This window comes from Mustela erminea, chromosome 15 (assembly GCF_009829155.1).
Source record: "Mustela erminea isolate mMusErm1 chromosome 15, mMusErm1.Pri, whole genome shotgun sequence".
NCBI lineage: Eukaryota > Metazoa > Chordata > Mammalia > Carnivora > Mustelidae > Mustela > Mustela erminea.
In genome coordinates this window covers 151,552-171,688 of record NC_045628.1, presented here as the reverse complement: position 1 = coordinate 171,688, position 20,137 = coordinate 151,552, and the positions used below count along the sequence as shown (strand labels likewise).

The following is a 20,137-nucleotide window of genomic DNA, read 5'->3' as shown; positions in this document are numbered from 1 at the left end:
GTGGGGACTTGGTGCCGTGGCCCCGTGGGGTCAGCTTTGCCTGACTTTCTGAGCAAAAGCAGACTGAAAGTCCAAATCAGCTCTCTGCTCCCTGGTGTGGGCGAGGGCGGAAGGCCAAAGAAGGCTCCATGAGATCCTTCCCAGATGTTCTTGCCAGGAACACTCTGCGGCCCTGGACAGTTCCGGGGCTCAGTATTTTCCCGCGCTGGGGCCCCCTGACAGCGGGCACACCGCATGGCCAGACACAATGTGGACAGTGTGGGGCTGGCGATGCCACCGGCCCAGGGAGCGTGAGAACCCAGGGGCACAGCCTGACGCCGAGGCCAAAGAGTGGCTTGTTCACCTCACAGGTGACATCGGCGTGGGGGGTGGGACGGAGTTACCTGTTACCGGTCTGTGAGTTCTCCAAGTTCATGGTGACAGAGCGGCCGCAGGGAGGAGGCCATGGGCTCTAAGTGGGGTGAGCAAGGCCCAACATGAACATCAAATCGAGTTTTACAAAATGCACCGCACAGGGGCACCCGAGTGGCTCAGTCGGTGATGCGTGTGCCCTCCGTTTGGGTCATGATCCCAGGGTCCTGAGGTCAAGTCCCGCGTCAGGCTCTCTGCTCGGAGGGGAGAAACAGGCTCCCCTCCCTCTGCCCCCACTCATACTCTCTCTGTCAAATAAATAAATAAGTAAAAATTGTATTTTTTTTAAAAAATCAGCCACACAAATATGATAAAATCCATTTTAAAAGTTAAAAATCACCTCATTCCCCACCGACAACAAGTCAGCTTTTCCAAGATGTGCCCCGGGCTGGGTGGACATTCCTGACTGTTACCAACTGTACGAGGAGCTGTTTTGTCTCTGCTTTCTTGGGTTGTCAGGCTTCCAGCCACACCCATTAACAACCGGCTGTGCTGTTGTTACGAGTGTGGCCTCCGCCTCCATGGCCACGGCTGCGGCTCTCCCACAGCCGCGACCCTCCTCGTTCCTGTGTGTCGCTTGTCCTCTGTGGACTCCCTGGGAGCATCCCCAGAGCAGGCTCCATAAGCCCCCTCGAACCTTCTCAGGTGAGTAAGGCGAAAGTGGCCCCGACTTTACCGAATGGTAACCACAGCCCCAACAGGAGTGTCCGCTCATTCTGAGAGCTGCTCTGGAAGGTCAAAGGGACATCCGTGTTCCGCCCCTGACCGTAGAATTGCCTGGCTCAGTTTCCAAGTACAGGGGATTCCTAGTTACCTTCTGTGGCTAATTCCTAGCTCTGTTCTTCTGCCCACACTACCTGCATGAATGTTGCCTTATGAAACTTGTGGAGACTTTTTTACAGCTCAGCATACAGTCAAATTTTGCATATTCTGTAAATGGTCCTCCCGTACGGATAATTTTTTGTGGTTTCTGTACCCTGCAGATATTTCCAATTTTGCCTTTCCCCCCTTGAAACACAGGAAGGGTAGCTTTCCTGTGATCTGTGTCTCATGACTCTGCGGTGTCTGTTGGTCCTGGGAATCTGTTCCGAGGTTTCGGCTCTGTCCAGTCGTGGGCCATTCACTTGGCAAGACGCTTACGCCCCTGACACCCCAGAAGAGTCTGGGGCTGCTGGGAAGGTCAGGGACCTCCCTTTTCCTCGGCCCCTTGAGACATGGTCAGCCCAGGACTATGAGCCCATTGCACTATTTGAGGGTGTTCGGGCTGCCTAAGCAATGTGAATTTGGGCTCCAGGAACCTTCCCCCACTCCGTTCCCTGCTCTGTGGTAATTTGGTGGCTGCTTTGGGGGGAAGGTTTATTCCTAAGGCAATACCCAGGATTTTCTGTTGCTTTCACTAGGAGGAGAGTAGCCCAGGCCACCCTTCCTGAAAGCACGTAACCCAGTCCTTTGTTCAGGGTTCTCCAGGGACCCACACTCACCAGACGGCTCTGGAAACGCCTTCGTGGGAAGCAATATTTGCCCCCCAAAAGCTGAATTCATCTGAAGTCATTTGAGATGGTTTTCAAACTACTCTGTGCTGTGGAATAAGAGTGAGGCCTGTTGCTTCGTTTTGGTCTCACTGCCCTTGTGGGAGAGCAGGGGACGTAGAAACCAAAGCTCGAACTTCAGGTTATAGTCACAAGACACATACAAGAATTAGGAATATTAGGAGTTGAATTAACATAGATAACTTCACAAATACTTTGTAGCAGGTATTACATACAATGTAATAACCAACTGTACTAATAGCCTTCACATATTCGGGGAGTCACCAGTTCAAAGTATTCCTAATAAACCCAATACCCAAGTCAACATTGAGCCAATAATGATTAAGGCTGGCTGAGCATACAGTATTGTCAGAATGAGCGAATCAAAATAGGGTTACTTTGTACAAAGTATAAACAGAAACTGTGTAACATTAAGCATTCAAACCTAGCTCAAGATAAAAAACTTCTTTACTTTGGGGCGCCTGCGTGGCTCCGTGGGTTAAAGCCTCTGCCTTCGGCTCAGGTCATGATCCCGGGATCCAGCCCCGCGTCGGGCTCTCTGCTCAGTAGGGAGCCTGCTTCCTCCTCTTTCTCTCTGCCTGCCTCTCTGCCTACTTGTGATCTCTGTCAAATGAATAAATAAAATCTTAAAAAAAAAAAACCACTTCTTTACTTAAAAATTCACAAAATAGAAACTGATATTGTGATTTGAATCTCTGAACAGAAAAAAGAACATTAGTAGAAACTGACATGGACACTATTAATTAAACTCCAGGCTTCCCAATTTTCTACTTTTATGAGTAATTCTTTGCTGTGCATAAATCCTTGTCAATGTTTCAGATTATTTCCTCAGGACAGAGTGCAAGGAGTTTCCGGCTGGCTGATTTTTCTGATCTCATCGTGCTAAGAATATGAGGAAACCGCAAGGCTGGGGGCCTCAGTCGCTGACCACCCAGCTCTTGATTTCTGCTCAAGTCAGGGCCTCAGTGTCGTGGGTTTGGCTCCACGTTCTGTGGGGTGTCTGCTTCCAGATTCTCTCCCTCCTTCCCCCGTCCCCCCCATGCACACGTGCATACTCTTTCTCCCTCTCTCTAAAATAAAGACATATTTAGAAAAAGAAGAATACGTTAAGAACCAAACTCCGTTGGAGCCTGGGTTGGTGGGTGTACCATGCTGCTGAGAGTAATCTTTCTGGTTTGGTGTGGGGTACGTCTAGTTTCCGCAGATCCTCTGCTGTGGGACCCCACCATCAGGTCAGATATCAGGTCAGATACAGATGTTAATTAGATACAATGTTAGTTATTAAGCGTAAACGTGAACAGGGCGCCTGGGTGGCTCAGGCTGCGAAGTGGCTGCCGTCGGCTCCGGTCGTGGTCGGAGGGTCCCGGATCGAGCCTCACATGGGGCTCCTTGTTCTGCTGGGAGTCTGCCTCTCTCTCGGCCTGCTGCTCCCCTGTTTGTGCTCTCTCTGTCAAGTAATTAAATAAAATTTTTTTTTTTAAAGAGTAAACATAAATGAGGGGAAGCACAGCGGCAAAACTCCAACGTGCGCGGACTCACAGCACAAGGTGCAGTAATAACAGTGTGTGTCGTCACTGCCATGAGCACGACAGTGCAGAAGAAAGCCCGGAGAGCCTTTCATATCATTTATTCTGGCCGGCTTCTACTTTGCCCCCCATCCCTGGTCTATCCTGAGCAGGAACAGGCTGGGCAGAGCGATGCCTCCCCTCCTCGGCTGACTGGCCAGGGATTTGCCAGCATGTGCGGCAGACAGGCTTTGGGTAAAGAAAAAGAAACATACAGACCCAGCCCCGCAGTCCGAACAAACAAATCTTGGAAATCGTCATCATTAATACCACGACTTCATTAACCGTACGGTTTCCTTGAGCATCTATTGACTATTGGGCTTGATCAATGACAATAACTGGGTAGAGAAAATTATTTATTTATCATTATCATGTACTTTCTTCCTTTATATATTCAGAGGAATATGACATGTAGATTTGATAGGCTAAGAAATCTTAATAAAGCCTCATGTCTCAAGGTGCCATCTGTATTTTTCAGGCAGTAATTCTTACATCTACCTTCTACTGTATGTGCATAATTTCCTACTTGTGAACTAAGATAAACTCATTTTTAAATACCCAACTTTTAGGGGCACCTGGGTGGCTTAGTGGGTTAAGCTTCTGCCTTTAGCTCAGGTCATGATCTCAGGGTCCTGGGATCGAGCCCTGCATCGGGCTCTCTGCTCAGCGGGGAGCCTGCTTCCTCCTCTCTCTCTGCCTGCTTGTGATCTCTGTCTATCAAATAAGTAAATAAAATCTTTAAAAAAAAAAAAAAGAAAAACCCAACTTTTAAACTGTCAGTACATCAACAATCTTAGCAGCTGCAAAGTCTTCTGCCCACTTCTGTAGAGCTCTGGAACCAGCTCAGTCCACAATACCTCAGCCACCTAACACCAGACAGGAGAAAGTCATATTCTAATTTTATTCATATCTTATTTTTCCAAAGTCTGATTCAATTTAGGCTTAGCTAATTCTCTTTCAGACTGACAGCCACTGAGTCGTGCTAATATGCACAACACAATTCTTCATAAAATGCTTCTTTTCTGTTGTGTTCTGTTTCCTGACAAGCAGCTCAACAGTGAGCCCCGAATCACAAATTCCGTATACCATGTTTGTGGGGTGAGTGTGGCGAGATGTCAGACCAGCACCCTGAAATGAGAATAATATTGCTATTTCGTCATTAGCCAGTTCCTCTAATCATGCCGTCTTGAAATGAGGCCTAAGATTTCGACAAAGACGAACAGCTCGACAGACAGTCTGGCACCACTGTCCGTCCCTTCATCGGCCTCCCAGAAAACCCATCCCAGGCAGACAAGTCCACAGAGAGAGGAACGGCTCAAAATGACTAAAACTTTCTGTACCTAATCCTCAAGACAATTGAAAAAAAAATGAAGATCTCCCACCTAAGCTGCAAATAAGAATATTTGGAGTTGTCCAAATTATTAAAAGTTCTTCAAAGATAGGAGACGCAAGGGACGGGCCGGAGGCAGGAAGGGGAGGAAGGGAGTGAGAGAAGAGGGAAGGAAGGAAGCAGGAGAAGGCGGGAGGCTGGGAAGGGGAAGCTCAGCTGGAGAAGAAACTCTGCCCTTCTCCATGAGTCAGGGGGAGCTGAGCAGAGCGCATCACGATGGCGTCACGAAGCTATCTCAGATCTGTGGAGAAAATGCCCTTTAGAGCGGAAGGATCTTCAGTTCTCCTGTGCTAGGACGTCTTCTTGCCCTTTCTTTCCTCCTAAGCTTGGACGCCATGACAACGGTCCGCTGACCCAGCAAACACAACCCCCTGCAGATCGCGCTGGCGGCTGGTGGAAGGGAGCGGCTGTTTTGGCTGTTGGAGATGCGGAGAGCCCCCCGGCCAGCTCTTCCCTGTGGCAGCGAGAGCCTGCAGCGCAGCTGGGAGAAAGCCTACCAGGATCACAGGAGAAAGGTAGGAAAGCTGAATGTCAGCCCAGATGGCTCAGCAGCCCGAGCAGCCCCCATGGATTGCCAGGGCTTTCCCTGGAAACCAAAAACTAATTTTATTTTCAGAGATGGAATGGTTGGAATGGTATTTCCTTAGAAGTTTGGTCATATATATTACCATACGATAAAAATTCCGTTAAATGGATTGCAGTCTTTTAGGACTCTGAATTATGACACATTTATAAAATACTTAATTTTTCCTAATTGACTTGAAAGTATCTTAAGACACAGAAAAGCGAGGACCCCTCTCCCCTGTCAAAACAGCATTTGCCCATGGGAACTAAAAGCCGCCTTTTACCTCCATTAGGAGATATGCTACTATTTCCATTATTTGATGCAAATGTGGATATCGTTTGAGAAGGTCACCTTGTGCTTTTGAAATGACCTGCCATGGTGGTCTTACACCTCCGAGATGTCAGTGGGCCCATCCCCCCGCACGAGGCTCCAAGTCTGTGTCCCTCCAGGTTGAGAAATGCTCTAAGAGGGGAGTAAGCTGGGAAGGGGGCGTCGCTCTGTGACGCTCTGAAGGCATCTCACCAGGGAGGGGACCCCAGGTTCCTGCAAGGTACAAGATCCAGGTGAGTCTTCGCTCCTCTCGGGATTCTGCGTGCCTCAGTGGTGATGACGCTGTGGGCTCAGGGAGGTCACACTTACTGTAAGGCTGTTCTGGTGTCCCCCATGCCTGGGCCCTGCGCCTGCTGTCCTCCCTGGGAGCCCGGCCGTCCCAGGGCTCACCCTCGCTTCCTCAGACCTCTGGGCTTCCTGCGGTCTTCTCTGTGCCCTCTTTTAGGAAGCTCACCCCCATCGCTCTCTGGGTCCTCGTTCTGCTGTCTCCTGTCACCATGTGATTGATGTAATGTATTCGTCTTGTCATGTTTGTTTCCCCCACCTGGCCAGGGGGTGGCCCCGTGGTGCTGCTGTGATGTCCGTGACACCTGGAGCACCTAGTAGGTCGAGCTCAGCAGGGGAAGCTGGAAGAGCCCTTACGGTAGTAAGAACGAGACAACAGGCACGGCTTCTTCAAAGGGTAGATGAGAATGTAAGCCACGAGCGTTTTGGTGTTCACGTGTGCGTCCCAGGGACCAGCAGGCGGATAACACCCTCAGGGTGAGTGAGTAACCGTGCTCTGCACCTGAGAAACCGCGAGACAGAGAAGATTCGACCAGTCGTCATATGGAGCGGGGGCTGACGACGACTAGGGAACCCTGGCATTTGGCGCAGCACCGCGGTGCGGTGCTGGAGCCTGAAATTACCTCGTCCTGACGCGCTCACCTCTGAGATGGCTCAAGAGCTCGCGCTTGCTGGGTCTGAGGAGGGACTGCTGAGACACCCCAATAGCAAGTGGTCAGCAGCCGAGGTCACTGGGCCGAGGAATCCGTGATCCCAGCATCAGGTGTAAAGGGAGGCCATAGGTCTCACCTGGGAGGGACCACAGGACGTCAGGGAGAAGGTCTCAGATACAGCCAACTGTAAGAAGGGAAGTGCGGGTGTGGAATGGAGCAACGGGTGCCAGAGGGGCCATTCCAGGCAAGGACGATGCCAGGAGTCTTGGCAGGGATTTCCTGGAGAGGTCAGGAGAGGAGGGGGCAGCGCCGTCCCTGTGGAGTAGAACACATTGTGGGAAGACAAGACATGGGGGTGGAGGCCCCCATAAGGAGGGCAACATGGGCTTGCAGCGGAAGGAAGCCGGAGAGCAGCGCAGGTACTGGGGATGGCGGCCGCTCAGTGCTGCCTGGAGGCCACAGCAGGAACCAACTCCAGATCTTACCAGTGGGCACCGAAACTTGGCTTGAAACAAATTCTTCTTCCATATTAAGAGAAAGGGGAGTCAGCTCTTTGGGGTTACTTAGTTTCTTACTACTTGGCTGAGAACCCTTGGGAACATATAGGACCTCAATGCAATAGAAGAGACCGAAAGGGTTTGCAGAGAGTCCCGTATCCAAAGCGTCTCTAGGATGGAACTCCTTGTCCCCAGCCCAGCGAGCATCTGGACAGAAGGTCAACAGGACTTTCTGTCTCAGAGCCTAGACATCCATTCATGCTGAAAATAAAATTAAAATGACCTTCGTAAAGTAGACATTGCTACTGATATTTCCCAAACACAATAAAATATAAATGTCTTAGTCCTAAGGCAGAACTTAATTAATAGGGAAACACTAAAGGCACTCCCTGTGAAGTTAGAAATAGGACAAGGATGCTTACTACCTTGTATACCTTTTGAATTGTGTTGGAGGTATCAGCAAACGGACAATACAAATCTGTTAGGCATGAAAATGTAGTGAAATAGGTTTTGGGGTTTTTTTTCTTTCTATTTGTAGATGAAATGATTAAATATCTAAAGAACCCAGAAGAATCAATGGAAAAACAAATATAAATTGGGAAAAATAATTGCAACTTACAGCACAAAGGGTTAATATCCTTATATAGAGAGAACTTCTGAAAAGAAAAAAAACTCCATATAAAGATGGGCAAAGGGGATAAATGAAAGTTCACAGAAAACGAGTTGCAAATAGCTCTTAACCTACAAAAAGTTGAAAAAAAAACTATAAAAGTTGGTCAACTCCACTTGTAACAGAGAAATGCAAATTAAACGTGCACCATAATACGATCTCTCAACTAGTAGGTTGACAAAGATCCCCCAAATTGTTGGCCGTGCTCTGGGGAGAGCGGCACCATCTGCGGTGCAGGTGGGCACGCGGCAGACATGGCCCCACGGAGGGTCTAGTGATCCCCAGTCAAACTGCACATGTGTTTAGCCTTTAACCCGGCAGTGCCCATTCCAAAGGCACCCTGGCAAAGATCTGAAAAGAAATTGCAAAAGATACTAATTGCAGCAGTATTTGTAATAGCAAAATGGGAGCGAACTCAAATGATCATCCAAAGGAAGCTGGGTGAGTCGCTTCACAGGACGACGGGCTATGCAGGTGTGAAAAGGGACCCGAAGCCTCTCTCCACAGCACTACAGAATTACGTCAGATGTGCTGTGAAATGGAAAAGGCAATGTGAAGAAAAATGGGTAAAATAGGCTACATTTGCCTAAAAAAGAAGGGATGGAAATATATATACACACAAACATATCGACACGTACATCCTGTGTGTCCTTTATTTCCACAAGTTCAAGGAGTGACGGTAAAATTAGATCCGTCAGCAGGGCAAAGGGCAGAGGCGACAGGATGGAGCCTTGACTTCTCAGAAAAAGAGTTAATGGTCAGATCTGACTCTGGAGCCAGGTAAATATTTCCCATAGTATTAAAATTAAACTTGGGAAGCATTCCAAAATATTGAAAATAAAATGGACCAAAATGTAGAAGCAATGGGTTTCATGACCACATTGAAAGGGCCTGTGGCAGCTGCCTTTGTCTTTTTAGTTTGGGTCTTTATCGTTGTGGAAGCACAGTCCGCAGCCGGTGCTCTGCTTGTCGCAGGCGCACAGCACGGCGGTTCCGTAATCCTCTGCATGCTCCGTGCTCAGCTCCAGAGTGTCGTCGCCGTCTGTCACCGTGCAAGGTGATGACAGTGTTATCGACGGCATTCCCATCTCCCCGACTGACGTGTTTTATACGTGGAGTTTTGTGGCCCTTAATGCCCTTTACCTGTTTCACCGTTCCCCACCCCCTCCCCTCTGGCAACCATCAGTCTGTTCTCTGTGTTTATTTATGTTTTTAAGATATTATGTATGCATTTGTCAGCGAGAGACACAGCGAGAGGGAAAACAAGCAGGGAAGTGGGAGAGGGAGAAGCAGGATTTCTGCCGAGCAGGGGCCTGACGCGGGGCTCGATCCCAGGATGCTGGGATCAGGACCTGAGCTGAGGGCAGATGCTTAATGACTGAGCTACCCAGACGCCCCTGTTCTCTGTATTCATGAGTGTGTTTTTTGCTTGTTTGCTTTGATTTTAGGACTCCACATACAAGTGAAATTGTATGCTATTGATCTTGCTCTGACATATCTCACTCAGCACTGTGCCCTCTAGATCCATCCGTGTTGTCACAAATGGCAAGATCTCTTTCTTTTTGTGGTTGAGTAGCATTCCATGACACGTATGCACCATCGTTATCCCGTCGTGTGTCAGTGGACACTCGGGCCGCTTCCATAGCTGCCTGTTGTAGAGAGTGCCACCAAAAGCAGAGGGCCGCACCTATCTTTTCAAATTAGAGTCTTCATTTCCTTTGGGGAAACACCCCACAGGGAAACTACTGGACCCTATGGTATTTCTATTTTTATTTATTGATTTTTTGGAGGAGCCTCCCTATTGTTCTCTGCCGTGGCTGCGCCGGTTCACCTTCTCACCAACAGGCATCGGGTTTCTCTTTTTCCCTCTCTCCCGCACCCTCTCCAACACTTGTTATTTCTTGTCTTTTTGATTCTAGCCATTCTGACAGGTTCTGATTTGCATTTTCCTGACTTGGGGAACGTTGAACCTCTTTTCACATGTCTGTTGGCCATCTGGACGTCTTCTTTGAGAAAATGTCTGTTCAGATTGTTTGCCCATTTTTAATTGGATTGTTTTTCAGTACTGAGTTACACAAGTTCTCTATGTATTTTGGATCGTAACCCTTACTGTATTTGTCATTTGCCGATATCCTCTCCGGTTTGGTAGGTGGCCTTTTCTTTTTGCTGGAGGTTTCCTTCACTGTGCAGAATCTTTTCTTTTTGGTGTCGTCCCAATAGTTCATTTCTGCTTCTGTTCCCCTTGCCTGTGGAGACGGACCCGTATGTCTGTGGCTGAGGCAGATGTCCACAAGATGCCAGGATTACTCTTACGGGTTACGTGTGTGTTTAGAGTGGGATAAGCAAATGAGTGGTCATGTTGGTGTCACTGAGAACTGGGAATTTTAGCTCGGGAGAAGGGAAATGCAGAAGTAAGACCCCTTAGCCTAGCTAAGGGGAATGGGGCTCTGAACCAGAGCTAGGAGGACCAGGGGAGCTCTGTCTATGGCAAAGGCCTTGAAAGAACAAACTTGGTACAAACGAAACTCCAGGGAACCCAGACTTGGTTTCTAAATGCCATTTCATTGGAAGAACCAGGCTTTCCTGTAGAAACAGCAGATTCTAAGTTGAGAGAGGATATGTACGTGTTAACCCCACATCACTTTGTCACTCCAGAGGGCAAGGAAGCTGTCAAGGTTATTAGCACCTTCTCACGGGCCACAGGTGGGGCACAATGACTATCCATGGCAGTGGGCTGAAACACATCAAATAGGTCTGAGTCTTTGATTTTCCAATGATATTAAACAGAAACACCATATTGGCCACCATTGCAAGGGCTTAAGAACCAAGTCCTAAGAAGAGCCCAGTACGTATCCTACCAATTGAAGCTTGTCTTCATTGAAGTATTCCCGCAAATAAACAGAATGAATCATGGACTTAGAATGTCTCTTTTTCACAAAAACAGAGACAAGCAGACATGTGTACCTTGTGATAAAATATCACAGCATCACCTAAGGGATAGTCTTGCCAGTGAAAAAACCGAACCTGAATTCCTGTCAGTTTACAGGTGGTGCCAGGCATTCCCTCAGCAAAATCCAACTGAGCAAGTGCACAGGACACATTATCTGGCTTCCTTGTAGCACATTGCAGGGGGAGGTATGGAGAGAGAACTATCATTCTAAGAGCTGCAGGGGCACCGGGGTGGCTCAGTCGGTTAAACATCTGACTCCTGATTTCGGCTCAGGTGGTATTCTCAGGGTCGGGAGATCGAGCCCCTGGTCAGCAGGTTCAGTGCTCAGTGGGGCGTCTGCTTGCGGTTCTCTGCCCTCTGCCTCTCCCCCTGGCTTGCTCTCTCTCACTCTAGAATAAATCAATAAAGCTTTAAACAAAGAGAGAGATGCAAGAGACATATCAAGTGAGTGCAGCTTACGAACCCTCTTACTTGGGTCCAAAGTCACACCAGCAATGAGAAAGAGAGAGGAGGGAGGAACAGCGGAAGAAAGGGGCGGTGCCCGGAGACTGGGACAACGGTCATCACCTCGTGGTGCTCGTGGTACCACTGCTCTGTGTCTTTTAAAGGTTCCCGTATTGCGGAGACATACAGTAAAATATCTGAGGGTGAAAAGGGTTTGCTTGGTTTGCTTTGCTATCCTCACAGATGAGGGATTGCGGCCGGCGGGGGCAGAGCTGGTTTGGGTGAAGGGGCGTGAGGCTACATGGGGGTCCACGGGGCTGTTTTTCTCATTTTTATGTTTAAAGTTTATATTTCTTAGAAACGATAATTTTGAGTGAAAAAGGAAGCCGAGTGGTAATAATAGATGGTAACAGTTTCCGTAAATTTAAGAATGTGACAGTAGCGTGGATGGGTTGTAAGTGCCTTCCCCGCGGCAAAGATGGGGAAGCAGGGAAGGAGTCAGAGGAGGGGGAGGTGCGGGCTGCGGGGGTCTGCTGGGAACCTGAGGGCCCCGCGCTCTTCTCTGGGCAGCGGGGGCAGGGGCTCCGCTGCAGGGGCTCGAAGCGCCGGGGACCAAGCGCTGGGGACCGGGCTGTACCGGAGGCCACCTGCTTTCTTGGGAGCCCGCGCATTTCTAGCTCCCGCTCTGTCTGATAATTCTGCAGTCCTTTTACTTTTTATCAGAGTGATATAGATACATTTTGAAAAAAAAAAAAAAGAATAGTATCAAAACAGCTTGATAAAAAGCAGCAAAGCCTGGCTCTGAGGCAGCCACGCTCAGCCCTTCTGGCAGTTTCTCCTGGTTTTGGCTTCCATTTCTCAGAATAAGATGCTCGTTTGCCATTTCTTCTCAACATAGAGAGAATCAGTTTTTTTCAATCAATAACCAATTAAATAAGAGATGTAGACTATTGATAGTTAAAGAGACTATGCAAAACCTTTCACTGTTGAGTCAAGTTGTAGCTCTATGTCCTTCCTCTTACAATTTCCTGTAAAAGTTAATATCGCCTTGTTTTCATGTTCTTGAGTTTCCTATATATCTGTAGCCATTTTTCCCAAATATTCCATTAGTCATCAAATGCTGATGAATAAATTCTCAAGCACTCAAAAACTTCGAATAATCTCTCAGCACTCCCCACCCCCTTCTGCCCGTCCTCTGCTCCCAGCTGTGCGGCCCACAGAACTGCTGGCTACGGGGCTCCCTTTGCTGGTCTCCCCTGCAGAAAGCGCTTCTCTGGTGATGAAGTACATCCCGGGTGGCTTTCCAAGAACAGGGGCAGGGAGCTTTTTTGTTGGGGGGGGTGCTTTTTTCTTTTGTTTTGGATGTTTTTTGGTCTCCGTGTTGAAAATCCTTCATTCTCCCATCACTCTTTTTTTTTTTTTTTTTTTACAGATTTTATTTATGTATTTGTCAGAGAGAGAGAAAGAGCGAGAGCGAGCGCACAAGCAGGGTCAGGGGCAGAGGGAGAAGGAGGCTCCTCGCTGAGAAAGGAGCCTGATGCGGGACTCAGTCCCCAAACCCAGGATCCTGGCCAGAGCGGCAGGCAGACGCTTAACCGACTGAGCCACCTGGGTGCCCCGCTCCCATCGCTCCTGATAGAAAGTTTGGTATGAGATTCTAGGATGGAATAGCCTTCCCTTAGGATGCTGAAGGCATTGGTCCTCATCATAAGTTAGAGTAATATGAGCTGCTGTAACAAATAGATCTTAAATGTATAAAGTATACATGTATAAAATGTATAAATGTATAAAAACGTGTATATGTTATACATGTTATAACACAATGTTATAACATATACATATATATGTTACAAATGTATAAAGACCCCGGCACTATCAGAGTGTAATCCCTGCGCCTATTACCGTGTGTGGATGGCTCCGTACCAGACCCACTCACCTGTGGCTCCTCTGCCCATTAGGCTCTGTGACAACCTGGGTCCTGCTGGGGGGGTGGTGCGTGGGGGTGGGGGCGGGGCAGGGTAGAGTAGAGCACAGAAGGCACACCTGCTTCGTAGAGACCTTGGCCTAAAATGAACATCTGTGATGCTGCTTTGGCAAAAAATCATAAGGGAGCCACACCTCAGTGCCAAGAGTCCTAGGAAACATGGTCCTGTCTCGACAGGAGTGACAGCTCAAGACGGTGGTAGGGTGAGCGTGAGTTAATGGATGGTCAGCCCTCTGCTTCAGCCAACACCTTCTCTAAAGAATCCTGTGACTCCTGTGTAACCAAGGGCATGGGCATGTGGGTGTTTCTTCTCGGAAACTTTTAGGAAGGACCTCCTCTTTACTACTGTTGTTCTGACATTTTATGATGACATGCTTCTATGAGTCTCTTCGAGTTTATTCTGATGGATTCTTTCATTTTAGAGACTCTGAAAATTCTGTCCCTTTCCATTTTCTAGAAACCCTCCTAGTCCAATGTCCCTAACCCAATACTGAGTCTCTAGTGTCCTTTCATTTTCTCTCCTCCTGCCCGTCTCTACTTCTGGCTCACTTTGGGGAGGTTTCTTGGTTTTATCCTCAGCTCCTTAATTCAATTTATTTCAGTTTTAGGGCTTTTTTCAAGATTTAATTTATTTATTTGAGAGACAGAATGAGAGAGGGAAAGGGAGAGCTGGGGGAGGGTCAGAGGGAGAAGCAGGCTCCCCGCTGAGCAGGGAGCCCGATGCGGGGCTCGATCCCAGGACTCCAGGATCATGACCTGAGCTGAAGGCAGAGGTGTTAACCCACTGAGCCACCTAGGAGCTTTGATTTTAAAGATAACGTGAAAAAGTAAGGTACCAGGTGTGTTTTTAATCCCACCATCCCCACAGCTCTGGCCAGCCCACCTCTGGTCCTGGCTGCTTCCACAGCTGGTGACAGAGGGCCCCCAGGTCATGTATGTAGCCGTGCTATTGCCTCGTTTCTGTTCCTTAGTCTTCCCCTCCCTTCAGGGGCCACGCATCCATCGCTGAGTGTGCTGTCCAAGCCTCTTGCCAGCTAGCCCCTCGGCCCTGTCCTGGCTCCTGCTGCCCGGCCCGCTGGCTTTCACTCCTGGAGCGAATGATGCTCACGTCATGGTTCCAGAGTCACCCGGCGGCGGGCCTTTCCCAACACGGTGGCTTGCAGGACATCAGCTGATGCGTCTGGGAGCTAGTGGTCTGGCTAGCGGTCAAGCGGGGTCTGGAATATGGCGGGGGGGTCCCTTTTTGTCGCAGATGGTAACGCAGGTAGCCCTGATGCATTCACGCCATCACATTCTGGAATCTAGGTTTTCACCCCTCGCTGGTACGTTTTCTGACGGGAAGCTGCAGAGATCACTTGGAAGCTCGTCAGTGTTTCAGGGGCTCATCCTGCTGGAGGCCCAGAGATCAGGGTGAGGTGGACACAGCCTCATAACTCACTGCCTTAAAGGCCTCTGGCAACAGAACAGAAGTGTCGGCTGGCACTTACGTTTGATGACTTCTTACTCTGTACTTAATTCTCTACTTGAAAACCACGTGGCAAGCTCATCCCCCCGGGCTGTCCGTGTCCCCCAGGGAATAACTGGGTTTTGACTCAAGTCCTGAGCCTCATTCAGAACCATCTGCCCCAGGCTGACCTGGAATCTTTGGTGCCACAAACAATCATTGATACTTGTCCCCAGGGCCACAGCCCAGAAGCTGCCCAATCTGGGTTCATGGTAATCACCAGCTAACGTGTGCCCAGGGTCACAGGCTGCCCTGCACCACAGGTCCAGGACGCCCAGCCCCTCGTGGACGCCCGCGCCCCCTGGAGCCTCAGCCACCTCCGCCTGAAACTCAAGAAGCTGAAGGTAATTTCTCTGCTACCTCTCGGGTGTGGGTGCAGCTCATGAGGAAATGTCAACTCAGAGACTAGGGACGTGGAGAATGCACGGTTCCTGTCGTCAACGACCGGCCGCATCCACGGCCAGTGAGCCTCATGGTGCCGGCCGGAGCCGTGGGGCGGCGGGGACGCCGGGGGTCCTCTCCGGTCCTCCGAGGACCCTTCGTCTCCGGGAAGCGAGGGCGGCGGCCTTAAGGAGGCCAGTCAGTACCCTTCCTCTAAACAGGACCTTTCTTCAAAAAATAACAAACAAGACCATGTCTTGCCCACCACAGACTCTTTATTTCTGGAAGCCTAAACCAGCGAGTGAGAATAAGCCTCTCATGGCTGCCGGGGACGCCGCGGGGCCTCGGCGCGGCCGCCGGGGACCCGGTCCGAGGAGGGCGGGCGGGGGCTGACCGGGCCCGGTGCAGACCCGCTGGTGTCCGGCCCTAAAGCAAGAGGGAGTCCCTTTCCTCTGGGCTCTGAGCACGTCTTCTAAAATTGCTCTCTTGAAACCTGAAGTGATTTCCTCATTAGCATCCCCGCCTCGGAGTTTCAGAGGGTGACCTAATTTCACAAAGACGCGTGGCACCCTCTCCCTTACCCCCACTCTGAGCGCCCTAACGGACTCCGATTCCCAGACAGAGGAGCGCCCCCCAACCCAGCCCTGGGGGCGCTGATGCCCGCGAGCGCGTTAGAAGCCCCGGTGGGCTCAAGTCGAAGGGAGTGTGGGCTTGAAGTGACCCTCTGAGTGAGTCTGTGCAGTCACGGCCGGACGTGGCTGGTGCCCCAGAGGCTCCCTGTGTGTCTGTCCCCAGCTGGAGGAGGCGCGGCTTGCCACCATCGACAGGGACAACCGCCTGCTCCTGGAGAAGCTGTCCTGCATCATGAGGACCGGGGGACGGACCGAGAGCGGAAACCACCACGCGCACAAGAGGTACCGGGGCCCCGGCACCCTACAGTCAGCACCAGCCCGGGCAGGGCCCAGAGCGCCGCTCCGGGGCCCACACAGAGGCGCTGCCCCGGAGCTGGAACGTTTTATGCCGGCCTCTGTGCAGGGACCCCTGTGCTTTTTCCTCTGTCCTTCCTAAATCAGAGGGTTTCCTGGGGCTCGGGCTAATTCTGTGCCCACAACCGAACAAGGACACCGACAGCAGCTCGCAGTGTCCCTCTGTGCCGTCCCAAGCCTGCTGCACCGTCCTCCCGCCAAACTCTCATAAGCATCCCATGAGGAAGGGGCCATGGGGAAACCGAGGCAGCAGGCAGCGAGGAACATGGCCAAGTCAGCCCCCAGGAGGCTGTAGGAAGCAGATTCCTGCCCCAGGGCCTGTGCTCAGGCTGGGCTCCTGCACTTCCATGTGCAAAAACGGCCCAATGTCTGTCTGGAAAATGCATGGAAGGTCATGTGACTTTGTGTCCAGCGTGGCATGGTGACTGCTCCTGTTTGTTACGGGGAGCCTGCTGCTGGTGCTACTCTCGACCAACAACATTGTTTTTACCCAAAGCGGGGCTCTCTGTGGAGGTGCAGGACAGCAGGCCTCCACAGTCTTTAAAACCTGCTACAAATATTTAGAGACACTTATGAACCCCAAGAGCCCCTCTTCTCTAAAGCACACAGCCCCTGTCCCCTACACCCTACAAAGCCCCAGAGTCGGCCCCTGGTTTCATCACTGTCCGTTCTGTCCCGCAGTGCCTGTGAGGGATGGTTTCAGGCGGGTGGGTTTTCAGTCCTACTTGAGCCCGCGCCAGTCTCCAAGAAGCTCACAGTGGTTTCCAGATTTCACAATAAATTAAAATTTAGTTGACCCTCAAGCACCAGGAAGTGTGTCACAGAGGAGGGCTCCACAGGAGGGGCGGATCCTGCATTCCAGCTGGGCTGGCCTCCTGGAAGCCGTCTGTCTTTGGGTTCTCCAGCAGTGGTTCAACTGAGGTTTCACGGGGAGGTGGGAGGGTGCGGGTGGGGGACAGGGAGTGGGTCTGGGTGTCGAAATGCCTCCATGTCCAGCCCCTGCCATTAAAAACCCGGAGGAAGGGGCGCCTGGGTGGCTCAGTGGGTTAAGCCGCTGCCTTCGGCTCAGGTCATGGTCTCAGGGTCCTGGGATCGAGTCCCGCATCGGGCTCTCTGCTCAGCAGGGAGCCTGCTTCCCTCTATCTCTCTCTCTGCCTGCCTCTCCTTCTACTTGTGATCTCTCTCTGTCAAATAAATAAATAAAATCTTTAAAAAAAAAAAAAAAAACCCGGAGGAATGGGTCAACCTCCATTTTCCTGGGTTAGTTTACATTAGATTTGGAATCACTTTCTGCTTTAAAGACAGATATTAGCTGGAGTATAAAAATCCCTGTAACGAAGTAGCCTAAACTAATCGTTCATTTCCATCACCTCAATCCAGGACAGGATCCTGCAGGGAGAGCCCCCCACCTGCTGCCTGGATTCTCTTTGAAAAACGCAAGTCCCAGCCAGCCTGCAGGTCACCCCACACCATCGAGTGGCTTCCCCCTCCTCCTCCTCGCCTGCCTGATATGTCACACTCAGGAAATGGGGGAAGAAGGAGGGAAAAGGGAGCAGAAGTGATCCTGGGGCGGGGCCAGCCAGTCAGAGGGCACAGGAAGTGCCTGAGCTTGAACAAGGGGCCAGACAGAGCCAGACTTCCGGAAACATAAAAGGGATGTGAGGGCCAGAGGGGGCTGCGAAGCCGACCAGCTCCTCCCACACCAGGACACCGTCTTCACAGGCCCTGCAAGCGACATGCCACCTCCTTCACCTGCTTGGATTTTAAAGCAAAGACCCCCTTGTGCCTTTCTATGCACTTCTCTTTGTTCAACTCTGGGCCATATGTCGAGAACAGAATGTGGTCACTTTGCATGTTCAGACTCAGGATCAGTTCAGCATCACTCCTGTGTTGAAGCAGAGAGCACCGAGCTAATCACACGGTAACAGTAGAAATGACATGTCTCCTTGCGATTAGTTTAACGAAGCCCCAGCAAGAATGGAAGTCAATGATTTTTGTCAAGAATGCATCAGTGGGGACGCGGGGTGGGGGGGCACCTGTGTGGCTCAGTGGGTTAAGCAACTGCCTTCAACTCAGGTCATGATCCTGGAGTCCTGGGATCGAGCCCCACCTCGGGCTCCCTGCTCAGCGGGGAGTCTACTTCTCTCGCTGACCTCTCTCCTCTCATTCTCTCTCTCTCTCAAAAAATAAATAAATAAAATAAAATACGTCTTAAAAAATACATAAGCATAGGTAATGTTTAAAAAACAAAAAAAAGAATGCATCAGGGGGCACCTGGGTGGCTCCGTGGGTCAAGCCTCTGCCTTCGGCTCAGGTCATGATCCCAGGGTCCTGGGATCGAGCCCCATATCAGGTTCTCTGCTCAGCGTGGAGCCTGCTTCCTCCTCTCTCTCTGCCTGCCTCTCCGCCTACTTGTGGTCTCTGTCTGTCAAATAAATAAATAAAATCTTAAAAAAAAAAAAAAAGAATTCATCAGTTTGAGCCTGATAACTGACCATTTCATTTCTCTGTCCTTTAGTTAATAAAAGACACTTATCAAATTAATAAATGGTGTGGAACGGAAGCCACCCAGAACACTGCAAACCAGTTAGTTCAATTAGTATAAAATTACCTAGCTACCTAACTACTCAACAAGTCTAAGAGAAACTACATAACCAGCAATTGGGCTTTCACTCCTCCTGTTATTTTTCAGGGCTTTATTGAGATTGTGTCGGCACACGGCAAAGTGTGTGTTTGCGCTGTTCCACTTGACAAGTCTGACACGCTTTACCCCTGGGAGAATATCCCCACAATCAAGATAATAGCTACATCCATCGCCCCCCGAGGTCTCCTATTCCCATCAATCATCACCCAACCCTTCCTCTTTCCCGTCCACATGCATCCACAATCTGCTTGGTGTCCCTAGGGACAAGCTTGCATTTTTCTGAGTTTTGTGTGAGTATCTCCCTGCAGTGTCTGCATTTTCCTGCCTTCCACTCCATGCAATGTTGTGGCTGAGAGAGTCGACAGACCATTCCTTTTTGTGCCGAGCTGCCCTCACGGTGTTTTATCCACCCACCTACAGGTGAGCATTTGGACTGTTTCTAGTCTTTGGGTATTACAAATAAGGCTGCTACGAGTATTCACGTTTTTAAAAAAAATCAAAACCTATTATCTCTGCCCAAGACTGAAAATTCAATGATAAATGAAGAGTCTCAACTATGAGTCACACAGAGAAGATCTTCCAAGCATGACAGCATAATGAGGTCCCTGGACCCACTCCCCAGCGAAACTGATAAAAATTATTTTTAAAACAACTAATTTAAGTTTATGGAAATGGTCCTAAGGGCATATACCATATAAAGAAACATTTTTCCAAGAAAAGCTGCTAAAATGTGGCCAGAACAGATAGGTTTCATAGTACTGGAACTGGACCCAGTCCTTTTCCCCTCCCTCCCAGCTCAGCAAAGCAGAGACTGTTCCAGACGGCCACAGCTGACAACAGAGGACTCCTTCTCTCACTTACTCCCAGCTGGAGAGCTTTCTTCCTGGAAAAGGCAGGACTTCAGCATTTATCATCCTGTCCCCAGCTGCCTACTACTGAGACCAAGTCTCAGATGAGTATGGCCCAGAGATGGGGGCTCCTTTCTGCCCAGCTCCCACTCGAGAATGGAGGCTCTATCTCAAGTGCGGTGTTGCTGGGAATCCTGGGGCCTGATCCCCTTGGCCTAGTTCAGTTAGTATAGTGATTTGAAGCCATGAAGGTCTACGTGTCCTCCCCTACACAGTGGAAGGGCATGGGGTGTCACATATGGAGATGCTTGGCATCTCCCCCACTCTGAGCTTCAGAGCTCTGAGATTTTGCCTGGGAGATAAACATGCCGTAAAACCAATGGCTCCTGATGTCCTCTCAAAGTAACTGACTTCTTTTGCAGCAGAGTGTGGGCAAGTTCCAAACTTCATTGGACATGAAATAAAAGACATCCACATTGG

At 50.0% G+C, this 20,137-nt stretch overlaps 1 protein-coding gene across 1 annotated transcript; it reads left to right on the top strand.

Annotated features, from left to right (window-relative positions):
* The first annotated feature begins 4,675 nt into the window (after positions 1 to 4,675).
* On the top strand, positions 4,676 to 18,261 carry CFAP97D2 (CFAP97 domain containing 2). Its single transcript, XM_032314287.1, has 4 exons — positions 4,676 to 5,431; positions 15,062 to 15,142; positions 15,975 to 16,093; positions 17,546 to 18,261. The coding sequence occupies exons 1-4, from the start codon at positions 5,342 to 5,344 to the stop codon at positions 17,814 to 17,816; spliced, it is 561 nt and encodes a 186-aa protein (XP_032170178.1). The 5' UTR covers positions 4,676 to 5,341; the 3' UTR covers positions 17,817 to 18,261.
* Positions 18,262 to 20,137: the final 1,876 nt, after the last annotated feature.

What these genes read in the sequence shown, in the direction of transcription:
- CFAP97D2 (XM_032314287.1), top strand. Translation starts at nt 5,342, where the DNA reads ATGCGGAGAGCCCCCCGGCCAGCTCTTCCCTGTGGCAGCGAGAGCCTG. An exon ending in ACCAGGATCACAGGAGAAAG is followed by an intron (nt 5,432 to 15,061) that starts GTAGGAAAGCTG and finishes CCTGCACCACAG; the next exon opens with GTCCAGGACGCCCAGCCCCT. An exon ending in TGAAACTCAAGAAGCTGAAG is followed by an intron (nt 15,143 to 15,974) that starts GTAATTTCTCTG and finishes GTCTGTCCCCAG; the next exon opens with CTGGAGGAGGCGCGGCTTGC.